This window comes from Euprymna scolopes, chromosome 10 (genome assembly GCF_053919585.1).
Source record: "Euprymna scolopes isolate OS-2025 chromosome 10, ASM5391958v1, whole genome shotgun sequence".
Taxonomy (NCBI): Eukaryota; Metazoa; Mollusca; class Cephalopoda; order Sepiida; family Sepiolidae; genus Euprymna; species Euprymna scolopes.
In genome coordinates this window covers 28,899,563-28,918,638 of record NC_136491.1, presented here as the reverse complement: position 1 = coordinate 28,918,638, position 19,076 = coordinate 28,899,563, and the positions used below count along the sequence as shown (strand labels likewise).

General features: G+C 36.3%; 1 protein-coding gene across 1 annotated transcript in view; it reads right to left on the bottom strand.

Moving 5' to 3' along the window:
* The window catches only part of LOC145285896 (sodium/hydrogen exchanger 9B2-like), a 284,636-nt gene that overhangs the window by 221,346 nt on the left and 44,214 nt on the right, over window positions 1-19,076 (bottom strand). Inside the window, exon 2 of the mRNA XM_080134363.1 lies at window positions 2,354-2,441. Within this exon, the coding sequence (XP_079990489.1) occupies window positions 2,354-2,441 (88 nt within the window). The remainder of the gene's footprint in view (window positions 1-2,353; window positions 2,442-19,076) is intronic.

Sequence of the window (19,076 nt, the reverse complement as noted above, 5' to 3'; positions counted from 1 at the left end):
ACAATGAGAAACAAGTTTATTTATCCCATTAGCATAGAAATTCAAAGTTCTTGAAGCAATGAAGTCATTGAAGGTCAATTCGCATCATCTTGGCTTTGAAGCATTTTTCGCACAGGAAGTTGTCGAGATACTTGAAAAAGTGATAATCAGAGGGCAAGAGGTCCGGTGAATATGGCGGATGAGGCAGAGTTTCGTAGCCCAATTCGTTCAGCTTCTGTACGGTCAGTTGAGCAACATGCAGGCGAGCGTTGTCATGGAGGAGAATTGGTCCCTTCCTATTGACCAATCTCCGGCACACACATTAGAGCTTCTGGTGCATTTTGTTAATTTGTCAGCAGTACTTCTCCGCCGTAATCGTTTTGCCCAGATTCAAGAAGCTGTGATGGCTGAAACCGACCGCAGACCACCAAACAGTCACCGTAACCTTTTTTGGTGCAATTTTGGCTTTGGGAAGTGTTATGGAGCTTCTTTGGCATCCAACCACTATGCCAAACATTGCGAATTGTTGTAGAGAATCCACTTCTCATCACACGTCACAATCTGCTGATGAAATGGGTAATTTTTGTTGTGCAGAACTATCGTAGAAAACACCTCAAAACAACGATTTTTTTTATTAATATTCTATTCATGCGTCACCCATTTATCCAATATTTTTGGCTTCCCTATTTGCTTTAAATGGCGAACGACTGTTGAGTGGTCGACCTGGAGTTCAACAGCAACTTCTCATGTGGTTTTGTGAGGATTGGCTTTAATTAAGGCTTTCAAATGTTCATTATCAACTGCAATCGGCCGAGCGTGACTGTCTTCATCTTTTAGACTCTCGTCACCATTGCGAAATTTCTTGAACCATCGTTGTGCCACACGTTCATTAGTGATTCCTGGGTCAAATGCATCATTGATATCACAAGCTGTCTCGGCAGCTTTTCGGCCTAGTTTGAACTGGAACAAGAACATCGCAAAGATTTGAATTTTGTCCATGCTGTTGCAAAGCCTGCAAAAAAACATGAATGAAGAGATTAAGAACGGTAGCGAATTACCCAATTTGATAGAGCAAAAAACACACTTCAAAATTGTATATAACATGGCTATATATATATATATATATATATATATATATATATATATATCATCCATGTACAGTACTGTTTCGTCGTATCACAGCTCATCAGTGCGGTTAGACAGGTAACTACTTCAAGCCAGGATCGAAACCCAACCACCCGTACGACAGTCAAGGCTTCTAACCATTACGCTAATTGGCTGCTGCTGTGCGGGCTGTGAATTAACGATGTTTTGACATCGTCCGAAGTACCTAAGCTCGATTTGTTTACACAAAGAGCATCGTTTAATACACTAATGATAATTCATGTATAACTTCCTAATGTACTCAACTCAAGATAAGGAGCATTATAGTCATCCACATACAGTAGTGTTTCGCTGTATCACAGCTCATCAGTGCGGCTAGACAGGCAACTACCTCAAACCAGGATCGAGTAACATATGTGAGAAAACGATATTGTTTTTGTACCAACTTAATATTTCAATTAGTATCATTTGCCTAAAACAAGGAAGAGTTGACCACTTTTGGAAGAAACTGTCAAGCTGCTCATACCCTGATTGTTGAGAGGGGGGGGCTAAATGGGTACTTACCGTAAGGGTCTCACACTGGTAGCAAAGGAAAGGAGGTGCCTTACTGCTCCTGATGGTGGAAGTGCGTCTATCCTGCCACCCTATACAATGTCTAATACATTCAGAGCAGGTAGTCTTAGCTATTGTACCTAAATCAGTATCATTTGCCTAACACAACCAGTTTCTAAAAACCTATTAGTCTGCTCAACAGTCCATTCATCATCTGCTTGCCTTGATTTCACATACCCTGGTTGGTAGGGAGTTAAGTGGGTACTTGGCCTTTCTTAAGGATTTTCTACTGGCTGGGGAAGAAAAAGAAAGAGGTGCCTTAATTGTTGGTGATGAATTATACCACTCCACCCATTTTTAATCTAATAACAAATTAAACAAAATCAGAACTTTTTACCTTATTGTTGCTATCATCCATTAAAATAGTCACTGATGTCTTATATCTGTTTTTTTTTTTTTTGATAGATTAGTTGCTCTACCAAGTCATTAGAGTTTAGTCTACCCTGCTTTTTCAAAGCTTGAGAAGGAGGGACAGATTAATACCTTTCCTAAGTGCATGAGAGAAAATAACATTCGAACCACTTTCAAACTTATGACATGTATGTCTAAATAGTCACCCATGTAAATATTGATCAGTTTCAACGTTTCTTAACTTCAATCATTCAACAAAAAGGTGTTTGGATATGAACATCAAGTGTAAATTACTGGATTAACTTACCGGAAAGTAGATGACCAAAACGGCAGAATATGTTGGGCTAAATCCAAATTAGGAAAATTTCGGAAAATCACTCCAACAAGGAACATTCCTGAAATTCAAAGAAGTACTTTTTAGAATTGTTTTTCTTACTTAAAAGTGTGACAAAAAAAAAAAAAAAATGAGAAATTAAACAAGAACTATTAATTTAAGTCATGGTCCCGAACAACTCCAGCGACACAACCCATCACGATTCTGAACAAGTCTGTTGATACGATCCTAAACACTTCTACTGAAACGTCATGACACGATCCCGAACAACTCTGTCAAAACAACCTGATACAATCCCAAACAACGCCATTGAAAGAAAACCTGACATGATCCTAAATGATCAACTCCGTCGAAATGACCCGACACAATCGCGAACAACTCTATAGAAATGACACGACATGATTCCTAAGAACTCAGTCGAAATAACACAGTACTAGAGCAATCCCAGTGAACAACTCTGGCGTCAGCTTTTTTATAGCCCTTGCATAAACTCATTTTTGCCGTAGAAAGGTCCCACCAAGATATTGATGCGCAATTCTTGACTGCTTCCACACAAGCTCGTCACAGTTTTAAAGGTGGGAATTGATAATCTGTGTCATTTGAATTATTCAGATTACCGTTCTTATATGGACTGTTATTCTTACAAATTTACAGCCGATGTAACCTCCAACCTTCTTCAGGTGTATCTTTTCAAACATGTGGATCTTTTTGTTGAAAACGAGAACAATTATGAATCGCAATTATGAAATTTTGAGATGAGCATTATTTGGATTCTTCGGAATACTGTCCGCAAGGACCTGTAGCACAGTGGTTAGAATACTTGGAAAAATTAATTGTAAAAGTGATATTTCCTTGAAGGTTGAAGATTCAATCTTCAGTGTGGGCGACACTTCAGCAGCAACTTTTGCTGGCTAAAAACCAAATCGAACGTGTGCTACAGGCGCATGTATCCTATATATCAAATTTCAATTCTGTAGACCAAATATTCATAGAGGAGTTTGGTAGAAATTCTTTGCACACACACCGACAAGGTTACTTATATATATATATATATATATATATATATATATATATATATATATATAGAGAGAGAGAGAGAGAGAGAGAGAGATAGAGAGAGAGATAGGTAGGTAGGTATCAAAATATTTCTGTGTACTAGAACATATGTATCTTAAAGTCTATGTAATTATGCAGAATATAGAAACTATACATAAATAGAATTTAGTGTAATAGTAAAATAAAGCCAACTATCTAATAAGAAATCATAAAGCATGAATAAGTAATTAATTAACGTTCGTTTTTAAAAGGAATATGCAAATTAGTTAACCTTTATGTAGTTGCTCGCATATTCATGACTGAGTATATTAAGAAGTTAGTTCTAAAAAATTTTTGAAATCGAAAAAGTATCTGGCCTTCAAGCTGTCACATTTTACTTTTGTGGGGAAGCAAATAAATACCAATAGAAAAAGCATCTGGCCTTCGCACTAAGATCACAGTGTAGTATCTGTTCTGATGCTATACTTAAGTTAACTTGTCCTTAGTCAATGGAGGGGGGAAACCCTTCTATACTGAGACAACTTTTATTTTTTTCCTACTTTCAGAGTGCCCCTTTTGGGGAAGCTGGTTTACATCCACATTAAAAACGACCTTGTGTCACATTTTGTTTTCGTAGGGAAGCAAATATCAACAGAAAAAGTAGATTGTCCAAGCCAGAAAAAACTCAACTTTCTAGGTGTATAGTTTAATTAAAAAAAAAAAAAAAAGAGTGTTTACATTATTATAAAATAAATATAAAGTGAGTTAACTTGAGTCCTTGTTTCCAGGAAAATAGCGTAATGGCTGTTCGCAGCTCTACTCTAAATAAAAAAAAAAATCATTATCATCAAAGCATGGGCCAGTTTGCAAATGGCTATCCTCATCATATCGACACAATTTCAAACTCAGCTAAAAGAAAAAATACAAAGATAATATCTAAAGAATTAGTACATAAAACGAATTACAGAAATTTGAACCATGAATAACTATTTAAACACTCAGAAGTTGAAGCATGGATTACTTAGGGGTGTTGGCAACCTTCACATGGTCTGTTGCAATATCTTTTAGCATAATGATAAAGGTATGACCACAAAGATATGGGAGATTCTATTTCTAACCATGCATAATAAGAACGAATCAATAAGATACCAGAACCACTCTCTAACTGTGCCTAAACCTAAACGCAGATTCTATGAACAAAGCTTCTTTCTTAGAACTGTCTGCTGTAGAACTCTGTGCTGCTGGTCTGCTTTTCAGCTGATTACAAAATGATCATTTTCAATTATAAGATCTTTCTAGCAGTTCCTGCCTAGATGTGACCCCAATACTCCATCCTTGGACATACCTGACTCTTATATAGGTAGAGAATTGCATCAGCAGGTAGATATCTACTGGATCGATAGAAGTATCCTACCATTTTTCCAGCGGCTTTGCCAGCAGATTTGATGTACGCGTTCCATTTTAGATCAGGAGTAAGGGTCAAGCCCAGAAGCTTGTCAAAACATGGAGCCTCCCCAAGACGAGAGCCATTCATTTCAATTGATGCCAGATGGGGGATAAGAAGGATTTTTTTTTCATTGCAGAAATAAATCTACACTCAAAATGGTCCCTCCTGTAAGTACTCAATATTTTCCTACATGGCGGAACGATAAAATTGTCACCCTAAAAAGACAACATGCTTCTATTTCTGTTTGATGAAAACCGGTTTTCTTTCTTTTTTTTTTTTTTCCTTTTTTGCTGCAGACCTCTAGTAGTTAGTCAGTCTCTCGCTCCTGGACAGGGTTCAAAAGAGAGTCGCCAACCTGATAGGTCCTGAACTGTCATCTAGGCTTCAGCCTCTGTCCCATCGACGAGATGTTGCATCCCTCTGCCTGTTCTACAAATACTTTAATGGTGAATGCTCTGACGAACTGCAAACACTTGTACCTCCTCGATGTAACTTCCCCCAACAAACCCGACAAGCTACTAAGTCTCGTCCCTTTACAGTAGAGATCCCTAGGTGCAAGAAAGCCTTTTACTCCAATAGTTTCTTCCCCAGAACTGCAGGTCTTTGGAACTCCCTTCCGGGATTCTGCTTTCCCAACTGTACTGATATGCAGAAGTTCAAGTGTAATGTGAACAAACATCTTTCTACTCATCTTCCTTCATAATGCCCCTGCAAATTAAGTCCCCGATAGTAGCCCCCTGCTTCAAAGTGGCACTGTGCCTTGTTTGCGGTGAAAATTGAATAAAAAAAAAAAATAAATAAAAAGAAGTTGTGTAGCAATCCTAAAAGCGAAAAGAACCTTCTATCATGTCTGAAAGTGACAGAATGTTCAACAAGCAAGATCGGAGATCTTGTAACTCATGCTCTCTACCAATCTAAGTTATGACAACAGGACCATTGCTAGCACCCTCAATATGCAATTTTGGAGGGTTCAGTGCTTGAGAGCATAGCTCAGCGAAGTTTCTGGCCACAAGGGCCACATCATGCCACCTCACACCTTTGAAGTCAGCTTGAAAATCAACACCAAAGTGTACCTGGATGCGCTGAAGAATGTTGTGATCCCCTGATGCAATCAGATGGTCGCTGGCAGACTTTAGGTGTGGCAGCAGGACTTGACATGCTCTCAGATCCGAACCCGTGTCAAGATGGTGATTGAGACTGAAGGCGGCTACATTAAATAGATGTCATCTCTATTACATAAACAAGTTACCTGAATTGTTTTTTTTTTTTAATAAAAGTTTTAAAATAAAGCTGTAGTGCTGTTTTCTTTAGGGCGACAAATTTATCATTCCACCATGTAGAAAGAATTCTAACCAGAAAGATATCGGAGAAATGAATCATGTGCTTGCATTGCAGGTGGGAAATTCCAACTGCTGTTCTCATCTAACATCTAAATCTGAAGTGTCTACCATCCTTCTTGTCACAGCAATGACTTATGGCTTGCAGTCACGTGCAGAGAACGTTTTTAGGGCAGGTGCTCAAGTAAAAAAAAAAAAAACGACACAAATGTAGTAATGGTGAGGCACAGGCCTATAATACATTCCTCTGAAAAGGGCACTTTTAAAACAGGAGGCAAAAGGGGGAGGTATTTGGACGCTCCTAGAATCCCCCTTTGTATGTTTGGATGCCACAATCGTATAACATCGATGAGGACATGCACAGTCTTTAACGGTTCCGTATGAGCTTGCTCAGGAGCCGTCTAGGGTTAGGGTTAGGGTTAGGGTTAACTTCGATACATGTGACGTCATAAACTATGTCCTGACGTCTCTTTCTTTTACTCTACTTTGACTTCTTTAACCTTACATGACATCTTTTCCTGTTTATCTTTCGTGAAAACTTACTTATTTCCCAAGATTATTGTCAAGATTAACACTAGACACTAAACACTTAACATAGAACCATTCATAATGTAGCATAGAGTATAGCGGTTTTAACACTGTTGGCTATTCAGTGCAATTTGCTAGCATGCTAATCAACAAACTCAGTAGACGTGATATGGGATGGTGGATGTGAGAGAGCAACATCATTCAGTCTTTGGATGGAACAACCACAGCAACGAGATATGTTTGAGATGTTTAAGCAGCAGGGGATGCATACAAACATGTTTCTGGTAAAAACCATCAACAAGAGAAGATTTTTACTTCAGAGTCAAGTCATGGCCGCCACACTTATAGTCTCCTTTGTTTTATTGCTTAATCAAACCAGAATGAACAGCGTTGCAACAACTGGCAGGTGACAATGATTAAGTAGTTAACAATACAGACTAACAACCCAAGCGTGTCAGTTTCGAATTCAGTTTTTTTCCGCAAAAACGCTTTCACTTACGGGTGTTGGCAACCATCTACGTGGTCTGTTGCAATAGTTTTCGCATAATGATTAGGGTGTGCCCATAAAGATTTGGCCGATTCTATTTATAACCATGTGTGACAACGGACTTATTAGACGCGTGAATCGCTTTATAAAATATGATGAATCTTTTTGAATTCTTCTGTAATATCTTTCCCTCTAAATACGAGAAGACCACCATGTTTCTGCTGATCGTAACTGCATTAAATTTTTGCCTGGAAAGCTTCTGTAACTAATTTGCAGCTGCCATTTTTTTTTTTTTTTTTTTTTTTGCTTGGCACTTCATTTTTTTAAACTTTTTAAAACTTTTTATATCACATACAAATCTAAATATCTCACAGTTAACATTTCGGGAAGATAAATATTCATTTTTCTATTACAAGAAAGACCCTACACTCAAGAGGGTCGATGCCTCCGTTCAGTCTCGAAAGACAAAGGATACGCAGTAGGGGCAGCTGTGCGTGTAATTGGGAGGCAAGGGTTGCGCAATCTACAACCACACCTCTCCTGATTAGGCACTGCTTAAGTCCAGTGGCAAGGAGAAGTCCAAGACGACCGGAAACAATGCCGAGATAAGCAGAGAGCACATACATCACCTGGAAGTCCCAAATAATCACCCATTTAGTACTGACAAGGTTCAATGTTGCTTAACTTTGTCAGTGAGGACCGATGTGTCAACGTGATTATGCCGTATTCTACACTCAAGATAACCTGAAAAAAGATGAATCTTCTATAAATATAAAAGTGAAAATGTATGTATGTCTGTTCGCTTTTTCTGTGTGTCTACAAAAGGCTTCTTTTAGAGAAGCGGTCGGTCGGTTCACAACTTTTTAAAACTTTTTATATCACATACAAATCGTAATATCTCACAGTTAACAACGAAGCTCGCCTGTCTATTTAATTTGCTCCATTTCTGGAAGATAAATATTCAATATTCGTCGCTCGCCGCATGTGGGTTAGTCTTTTTCCTATAACATCTTGGCGGCGAGGAAAAAAAGCGTTCAGCAGTAAATGAAACCCCACAATCAAACTGACTTCATTGACTCATTAAAACGCGCACCTGCTAAATCCAAGTAATTAAATAAATTCAAACGTGTTTCCGTAAGCATGTCGCGGTGGGGCAATGGTTAACGTCGCACTTTTTTTTTTTTTTTCACAACTTTGCCTCAACGGTTCGGGTTCGATCCTCATACTTACTTTTTTTTACCCCCTCCCCCACAAAAAAAACACCCGGGCAACGCCGGGTACCCCTCGCTAGTATATAATAAAACAAAACACGAATTATGAAAGCACTGTACGAAAATTCCCAAATGTATGGTTTAAAAAAAAAAATGTATTTCGATTTTTCCAATTACCTATTTTCATAAACATGATAGCTGAAACGTTCTCTTGAATCAATATTTATACAGTTCCTCTCACGCTAGAATCTGAGCATTTTAAACTTAAAATCTCATTTTATTAGAAAGACTTTTTTTATTTATAAAACTCTATTGGTCAAATGACGCAACAGCTTAACCAATGAAATTCGCCCCAGTCTCTTTGAAATTGTCAGAAGATGAATTAAATTCAGACATGAATCATCAGTACAAATTGCCACATCTCGACTCTTTCATTATTCCTGTCACCTCAGACATCATCTCACATATATGTAATATTTTGTCAAAAAAGAAAAAGTCTGAAGCCGATTTTCATAAGCCTTCATTAATTTCCATTGAGATCCGCCGATGACATCTTTGTGCTGTTTCTATAGAATTAAAAGAAATGTCCTTCAGCACGAGTTATAGATCATGTTTCTCAACTCATCACTTGCGTTGCTATAGAAAAAAGAAAAAGAAAAAGCGAAGCAAAAGATGAGGAAAGCCAGGTAAGATGAAATCTAATATAACGCATTAAGATTTACTTTGCGTTGCTGTCTACAAAAGGTCACGTGGGTGTTCATATCGAGGTGTTGACAATGAATTACAATTCAACTTGGCACGTGGGTGTCCATCGGCGAAGCAACGTGTTATTTTTTAAACGATAATCAAGTATGAAAAAGCGTATTGCTTATATACAATCTGCAATTAGCGATAAAGTACTATTTCAAACTTAAGCATGACAGACTAACCAGCGAATAAAATGAGAAAATTTCTATTTTATTTTGATATCTTAAAGCATTTTCATGATAAGTCGATCGTTTAGTCTCGAAAGACAAATGATACCCCTCTAGGGGCAGTTGCGGGTGTAATTGTGAGGCAAGGGTCGCGCAATCCCTAACCACACCTCTCCTGAATCGACACTGTTTGGGTCCAGTGGCAAGGAGAAGACCAGGACGACTGGAAACAATGCCGAGATAAGCGGAGAGCACATACAGCACCTGGAAGTCGCAAATGGTCACCCATTTAGTACTGACCAGGTTTAACGTTGCTTAACTTTGGTAATCCAGCGGGAACCGGTGTGTCAACGTGATTATGCTGTATATATTTTCATGATAAGTTATATATACGATATACTGGAAAAAGCAGGGGAGGGTAGAATGGTAGCTCTAGATATATCTAAGGCTTGTGATAGGGTTTACCACAATAGTTTTCTTAGGGAAATCAGATCATACGGTATCACTGGACGAATACTTAACATAATTAAATCCTTCTTAAATAAGAGAAGAATCCAGGTTGTCTCCGACGGTCGTACATCTAAACAATATGATATAAATGCGGGTGTACCTCAGGGGTCGATCCTTGGACCTTTATTATTCCTAATATTCATAAATGACCCCCCTGAAAAAATTGTCTGTGAGATGGGTATATTTACTGATGACACCACGCTCTATAACAGACACGAAGGGAAAACAAACGAACGCCTGTCTAAGGAAATGGTAGAAACACTAGAGGAAGACCTCCAATCTGTTGTGGAATGGGGACAAATGCTGTCAAGACTAAGCTTGTTTCCTTCAATAATTACAAGACACCTTCTCAACCAATAATAGCTATGGCTAAAGATACATTACCTGGAAGTACTTCTTTCAAACTCATCGGCTTCACGTTCACATAGAACATGAGTTGGAACAGATACATTGAGAGCATTGTCAGGGTTGCTGCGAGGAAGGTGGGCTCTCTTTACTCTGCTAGAAAATTACTTAGCCTGAAAGTATCCTGTACCTCTACAAGTCCATCATTCGCCCATGTATGGAGTAGTATTGTCACATTTGGGCTGGTGCATCTGCTACTAGTCTTTCGCTCCTGGACAGAGTTCAAAAGAGAGTCGCCAAACTGATAGGTACTGAACTGTCATCTAAACTTCAGCCTCTGTCCCATCGATAAAATGTTGCATCCCTTTGCCTGTTCTACAAGTATTTTAATATTGGATGCTTCAGCAAACTACAATCCCTTGTGCCCCCTCGACGTAAATTCCCCCTGACAACCCCGACAATCAGCAAAATCCCACCCCTACGCAGTAGAGATCCCTAGATGTAAGAAAGCCTTCTACTTTAATAGTTTATTCTCCAGAACTGCTAGACTTTGGAACTCCCTTCTGAATTCCTGCTTTCCCAACTGTATTGACATGCAAGTTCAAGTGAAATGTGATCTTGCTACTCAACTCCCTACATCGTATCCCTGCAACTTATGATCCCGATAGTAGTCTGGCACCGTGCCTTGTTTGCGGTGAAAATGGTATAAAAATAATTCACTACTTTTGACCACAAAATTGACCGAAACAATTGTGTGTTCCAGGTGTTCAAGACCAACCAAAGGGTTCAATTTCTTCTTTTTTTTTTCTAATAAAAAACGGAGTAAAAATGAAAAAAATAAAAAACGGAGTAAAAATTAAAAAAAAAAAACGAAAGAAACTAAGACATTTCTATGCGAGTATTATGTTTTTTTCTAAACAGTTCACTTCTTGTAAGTAAAAGATACTCGAAGTGAGATCGAAATCAAAACCTAAACACAGTGAATCAAATACTATAACCATTAGGCCAGCTTGACAAGTTTTCAGTAAAAAGTGTTTCAAACCTACTTATTCTTAACGTAAGTAATCTGCTACATGAACGATTCATGCATACGCATTTGTGAAACAGTTGACAAACAGATAAAAATCTGATGACTCCCAAATTTTTCAATTTTGACCCCTTAGCAGCCTCTTTTTTCGGATAAAAACCGATTAAAAAGTTTTCACATGATTGAATATCATACATACCAAATTTTAAGTCTTCACATAAAAAATCTTTGAGTATATAGGTTGAAAATTGTTCTCACACACGTTCTCACTTATATATGTATATATAGAAAGAGAGAGAGAGAGAGAGAGAGAGGGGGGGGAGAGAGTAGGAGACAATGTCAAAACATTGTTAATTCACTACCCGCACAGAAGCAGTTGAATAGCACACCGGTGTTAGAAGCTTTGACTGTCGTTTGGGCAGTCGAGTTTCGATCCTGGCTTGAGGTAGTTGCTTGTCTAGCCGCACTGATGAGCTGAGATACAGCGAAACAGTACTCTATGTGGATGACTATATATATATATATATATATATATATATATATATATATATATTGTTGTTGCATGTTAGCACTCCTGGGGCATCGCAAGAAGATTATATTATCATGGAATAAGAAATAGATTTGTTTTAAAGAAAAAAAATGCAATTCAGGACAAATATAGTTAAATGACGTTTTAGGAATTTAACTTGACTATATTCTATCAACAATAATAAGAAAGAATTTTAGATAAATAAAAACATATACTTTCAGAAAAAGGAATGTTAGTTTATATAACTAACACGAACAATAATTTTAAAATAGGTGTGACCTCTAGAGTCTGGCGTAGAGGTCACTTAAGACAACGCAGCTCTTATGATAGACCTTGAAAAAGATACGTATCAGTTAGTCAAGAGTTGGGAGTCAGAGAGAGCAGGCCGAATCGAAAAGTTGAGGAGAAGACATCGTGGAAGACGGTGAAGTAAAGATCAAAATGTGAAGTTAAAACGTTGTTATCTCCGAAACGTTGACGCGATGTGTGAATAAATGTTATGTGAAATATAAATTTTATGTGGTGTCATTTTTCGTAGAAACAGGTATGTGAATTTGTCCCGAATGTTAATGTTATATTAAAGGTTTAATGAACGATTAAACATTTGCAGAGTCTGTGTATTATATAAACAGTTGTTATTATATATATACTCTCCTCCTCCTCCTCTTCTTCTTCTTCTTCTTCTTCTTCTTCGTCTTCTTCACCAAAAAACATTTGTCTAACCTCTCCATCAATGGAACATTGTCTCCTCTAGTCGTTTGAAGCTCCTTCATGTACAAGTATATGTTATCCCCTCAAAATAACATGTCGATATGACTACGTCATCGTTCCAGTCCAGCTCAAGGAAAAAAACATTGTTCATCGTAAAAGTTATATACTCCCTATCTGTCGGTTTATACACACCAACATTTATTCATGGATAATAATGGGGAGATATTAATCGTAATCGAAATTGGGAATCAGAAAAAATGAATACATTTTGTAGTATCAGAATCGGTATTGGAATTGGAATCAGAAAAATTTGAGCCTAATTTCTGATTTCAAAACGATTCTTTTTTTTTCTTGACACTAAAAATGGAACAAACACAAATTTATTTATTTATTAGAAAGTGTGCACTTACAACATGAGGTCATGCGGGACAGAATTGTTTATAAATCCCACTTCTATATTTAACACTGATTCTCGGTGTCTAATTCATTGTTTTATTGGCACACTAGCGGGGGTACCCGACGTTGCCCGGGTGTGGAGAGGTGGTATAGTAAGGAACCCCAAGGGTGGAGAGAGAGGTGTTAAAAAAGTAGTAGTAGTAGTAGTAGTAGTAGTAGTAGTAGTAGGGGAGGGGAAACCAAAACAACAGTAGGCAGCCCGGGTGGAGAGATGTGTTCAAAAACTGGTAGTAGGCAGGTAGGCTCGAACCCATAATGTTAAAGGGGAAAAGAAGGTGAAAAAAAAACAACATAAAATCTTAGCTGATGCGTCCATTGCGAAACCGGAAATCTCGAGCGTTGGAATTAAGGGCAGTCAATCAAATGGAGACGATCACTTGAGAAAATGTCGACGGAAAAACCGAACCTTGTAGAAAACTATCCAGTTGAGGGTGAAGGAATTAATGTTTTTGGCCAATTCTTTTTATATTTGTCGCCCGAATGACCGAACTTTAAAACGATACTGATGTTGTCACATTACAACTCGTGTTGGAAATTTTTGCTAGACATAAAAACACACACACATACTCACATTTTGCCTTTTATATGATTACTGCAAGCAAAGTAAACAGTCGAGAGCTAACTTGCCTATTCCCATATAAACCTTTCTATGTCTCAGCTCAAGGAGTTCACACTTGATTATTAAAAGAAGTAAAATTCTTTGGACAAGGTTTTTCAATTTCGTTGACGCCGGCTGGACACTGTCGTTGTTTGTCATAGTTTTTTTTTTCCTGGAATAATTAAGTTTTATTGTAATTAATTAATCTATTTTCCATTATTTATTATTATTGTTGTTGTTGTTGTTGTTGTTGTTGTTGACGGCGGCGGCGGCGGCTCACACGGAGCTTTCAACCAGATCATCAAAAATCTCTCCTTGAAAACACCCTGTGGTGTTCCTTGGAAGCTGAGTGACAACAAGTCTCCCCATGTCTCCGGTGCTCTCTACCTCTTTCGATAACATTTGCAAATGAATTTGCATTATCGCAACAGCTGCTTGCCATTGATTTCGCGTTTGTCCAGAGTATCTTATTAGTGATACTGCCCATGAATTTATGCCATTCATTAGGTTTCTGCTATATAATTTGGTTTCAACAAGTTTTCTTGTCCTCCTGAGGTATTCCTTTCCAATTCTCTCTTTTATTTCTGTGGCTTTGATGGTTTCTGATTTCAGTACTCCCAGGTATTTATAGTCGTCTTGTTCCCCTAGTGCCCTCATCTCCGTTTGGTTGGGGTAGTTCCATGCCTTCTGTCGTCTCTAGTTTTCCCTTTCTTATAGCTAGTTGTGTGCACTTTTCTATACCAAACTCCATTTGGATATCCTGGCTGAAGATCCTTGTGGTATTTATTAATGTCTCTAGTTCATTTTTGGTCCTTGCGAAAAGTTCAGATCGTATCATCATCATCATCATCATCATCATCATCATCATCATCATCATCATTATTATTATTATTATCATTATTATTATTATTATTATTATTATTATTATTATTATTATCATTATTATTATTATTATTATTATCTTGTTTTTCTTTTTACAGTAAAACAAATCAATCTGATAACTGACCAAATCTTTACAATTGCGAGAAAAAAATATGAACATCTTTTCATAGACGGGAAGGTGGAGAATAGTTAACAGAATCCCTTCCAATATTAAGAATCTTTTTTTAAATAGTAATTTTATTATGTAAAAACTGATTCTTTACATGGGACGGACCTTGTAAACTATTCTGTTCTCAGACTGTTTTCTTATTTTGCATATAAAGCACCAACTAAATTTCAAATAGCATCAACGACAAACAAATGCAAATCAGCGTTGTTTAAAAAAAAGAAAAAGAAAAGAAATATTGTCTCAATTTTCAACCATTTACAAGGAAAACATTTCATAGAAATATTTAGAAAGATCTATTCTTGTAAAGTACCTACAAGTTCAAGTGTATTTTTTACGTTTTGCAAACTATATGCCGACATTTAGGTTTACAGTGGTTTCAACATTTTTTTTTAAAGCATCAAATGTGTAATTAAATGTGTAGAAATTTTAAAAGAATTGGAACCGGTACTTGAATCGTAATTGTGAATTTAGAACAGAATCAGTAATTGTATCGGAATCTCTCTCTCTCTCTCTCTCTCTCCATCTCTCTCTCTCCATCTCTCTCTCTCCATATATATATATATATATATATATATATATATATATATATATATATATATATATATATATGATGAGTTAAGGGCATAATAGATTCACTGATTGATATAATAATTACGTGATTGATTTTGTGCTACGAAACAGATACTGTCAAGAATTGTATAAGTCAACTGAATCAAAGGAATAAATTATAAGATGATCAACATCATGAATTTTGGAATATAACTTATTGTTATTTATTCTCTGTATTGCTCTGTAATTATATCGAGCTTCTTAAATAAGGATTAGTATTTAAGAAAATATATTTCTACAGAAATATATATATATATATATATATATATATATATATATATATTTCTGCAGAAATATATATATATATATATATATATATATATATATATATATATATATATGATTGCAACGTCTTGTCAGACAAGTGCTACACCCTCAGACACTTAAATCCATGAGCCCAAAAACAGCTAAGTCTCTCTCTTGGTTCAAAATGTTGAGATCCAGCAACAAGCAAGAGCAAGATAGCCAGCAACAAGTTCAATTACAGACCAGCTTAATGTGGGTATGGTCTCCTGCGTTATGTTTTTTTAAATCAGAGATTTGCTTCTCCTAGAAAGGTTGCCTTCACCACGGCTTATGGGAGTCCCCTCCACCCCAACACACACATACATACACACAAACACACATGGTGCTAGCTGGCCGTTTACCCTGAAAAAGGGTTTGTTCGCCCTTTGGGAGGTCTTGTTTGTAATCCTTCAGGGAGACTAGCCGCCCTCCTCACAAAACAAGTCTGGTGGGGGAACCAGTTTAGTCGCCGGTGACCCGACCATGAGGCAGGTAGTACTGGGTTACATGGTACCAGTAGCATATGACATGACCTGACATATATATATATATATATATATATATATAAAGCCTGACGAATTCTCACGAGAATTAAATTAAGTTCTCAGAAATCAAGGGCCCCCTTCCTGTGGCTTACACTTGATTTCTATAGATACATATTTGAATATTCTCTTAAAGTTCTCCTTAAATTAAGTAAGTTATATTATATCTTTCTTATGATCGCTTGATCTAGATTTTATGGTAAGAATTCTTCTAGTCTGGTGGAGTATCCTCATGCTAAATTATTCCGAGAGACATCTCGTAGGCATTCAAGTGCTCTCCAGTTGGTATTCAAGTTTCTCTCCTATGGCAGATGTAAGCAGCATTTTAATTCGCAAAACACTTTCATCATGAACACGGCAAAAAAACATGTATATTTGTATTAAACTTAAGTATTCTGTCCTCTCAGTAGCAGGACCTGTCGGTCTTGGGAGATTATGGTGTAGCTCTCGTGTCTATCTGCACCACCTAGAATGACTGTACAGTCAGACTCGGGAGTGGCAGTCCCTGCCACATTTGGTGCAGATGAAGGTGGATGGCTGCCGATGCTGCTGATGTCTCTGCTTCCGCCTGACTCTCTTCACGGCAATTGATGCCTGTATGTCAGCGTAATTATGCCGTATACCAACAGCTTTTAATATGTAATTTACGAGAAAGGTTATTGAAAGAGGATTGCGAATAGAATAAAAGTTTTTAGATGAGTGCAACGATAGGATTTAAGCAGAACACTTGATGAAAAAGGAATTATCTTAAAAGCCTTTTATATTTGAAATCATTTAATCTGCTTCTATATCCTATTTATTATGAACGAATTTAATCAACTAATTGATTTAATTGGATCTTTATTTTAGATTGCCTTAGAATATTCGTACTTGCTCGGAACCCTTCGGTAATTTGGAGTAAAGATGAGGAGCTGGGTTGGGAAATTTTCAAATATGTATTCTTATTCATTTTTACTTATGGAATAAATCCAAACTCATCAAACCAAGTACATAAATCATTAATAAAATTGCATACATTCATTTGACAATATAAGGATGGGTAAAGTTATCTGGAGCTTACTTCTAATTGGATTGAAATATGCTAAGGTAGTTTCTCTTAATATTATGGTCCTTTTAGAGAGGGATTAACTAACAGTATCTGTGAAATGTTTTTGACTCCTGATGAGGGGATATGAGACTAATGATTTCGACAATCGTTTTTATAACCACAAGTCATGGGGAGCAACCAATGAAAAACTTCTAAAGTTACTATAAAAATTGTAAAATTTTGGATTCAATCAGTTCGCCGCCATCTTTGTTACTGGCAATTACACTCAGGATCGTACTACACTGCTTCTTCACCGCCATCACTGTTCAACATAATGTCTCAACACTTAACAGTATCTATTATAATAAAGTCGTATTTCTGTCTGTTTATTTGTCTGTCTGTTTGTTTGTTTGTTTGTTCACAATTTGATTAAAATGTACAAAATGTCCACTGTTTCACAGAATTAATTTTCTTATGGAAAAAGGACTTATATACATTTTTATTCCAGCATAATTTCTATATATGCCATGCACCAGTGATGAGACGATTTCAATATTTTTTCCGATTCTGATACAGTTAACAATTTTTCACTAAAGCTCTGATTCCGATACAATTATCAATTCCGATGTCGATTCTCTAAATATTATTTTTTTTTCCATATTAGCGTAAAAGCACAAAATAAATGTGCACATATTTTCTCAAACTTAAAAATGTGGGATGTGATGTACAGGTGGGATGTGATGTACAGATTTCAGTTTTACTGATGGTTTAAAATCAATATTTTTATTATTTTATCATTAGTGCCAACAAAATGAAATAAAATAATAATTAAAGGAATCATTTTGGGGCATCAGAAAATAGGCACAAAGTTTCCTGATTCCAATACCGATTCCGATACTGATTCCGATTCCTCAAAATGTTCTGATTTTTTTCGATTCCCGATTCCAATTCTGATTAATTATTATTATTATTAAAATCAAACCCTGTTCAAACTACTCTGCACTCAAAAGAAATTTATATTCAATGACTAACCTCATTTGCATATTACATTCAATAAAATCTCATAAAAACAATCAGCTCATTAATTGTTTGTTGTAATAGAATCATTTTACTTGTTCTATTAAGAAATACCTTGTAAAATTGATTTATTTAATTTATTTTTAATTTAATTTATTATTTATTTAATTTATAATTACATTTAATTTATTTTCTATATAAATAGCGTTTAAAACCGGAAGTAAACTTATTTATTTAAGCTATGAGAATTATTTTCCCTTTAAGCTTCCGGGCCTTGATAAGCGGTGACCACCGTGTAAAAAAAAAAAAAGTTATGAGAGTTACTTCTCATTTGATTTTCATAGACCAAGATTGATGTGTTTTATGCTTCCCTAAATCCAACATATGGTCGCTTTTCGTAACAAGTAAGAATATTAGGTGTATTTTAAATCCTTCCACCTAGCAATGTTTTGACTGGGCAACAGCTAACATATTAATAAAGAAAAGTAGTACAAAACATTTATATATTAATATTTTGGAATACATATTTACGAACGCTTACGGTGGCATTCGATTAGCATGTTCTCACTGCTATATTTGTTTTTAATTCTTTAAAATTTAGGGTTTATCTTTCAAAAGTTGTTAAGAAATAATTGATTTTAAGTTATTCTGTAGTAAAAAACGATAACAAAAATCTCTCGGCCGGTGGGGACAAAAATTGAGCAGTTATTTGTTTTTTTTCATTGTTTATATTTTTTTACATTTGTTTATTGAGAGAGAGACAGCGCGAGAGAGAGAGAGATAGAGAAAGAGAGAGAAAGAGTGAGAGAGAGCGCAAGAGAAAGCGAGAGAGAGACGCTGATGTTTTTGTTAATTAAAATATTATTGCTACTACTACAATATTTTCATGTAAACAAAAGCCTAGATGCATACCTGCTATGAAACCTCGAACTTCATGAAAAGCTTTGACGTTACTAACCAAAAAAGCGACACGTTATTAGCGAAACGAAACTGGTTTTGTACATAAAATATTTTTATAAAAACATTAAAT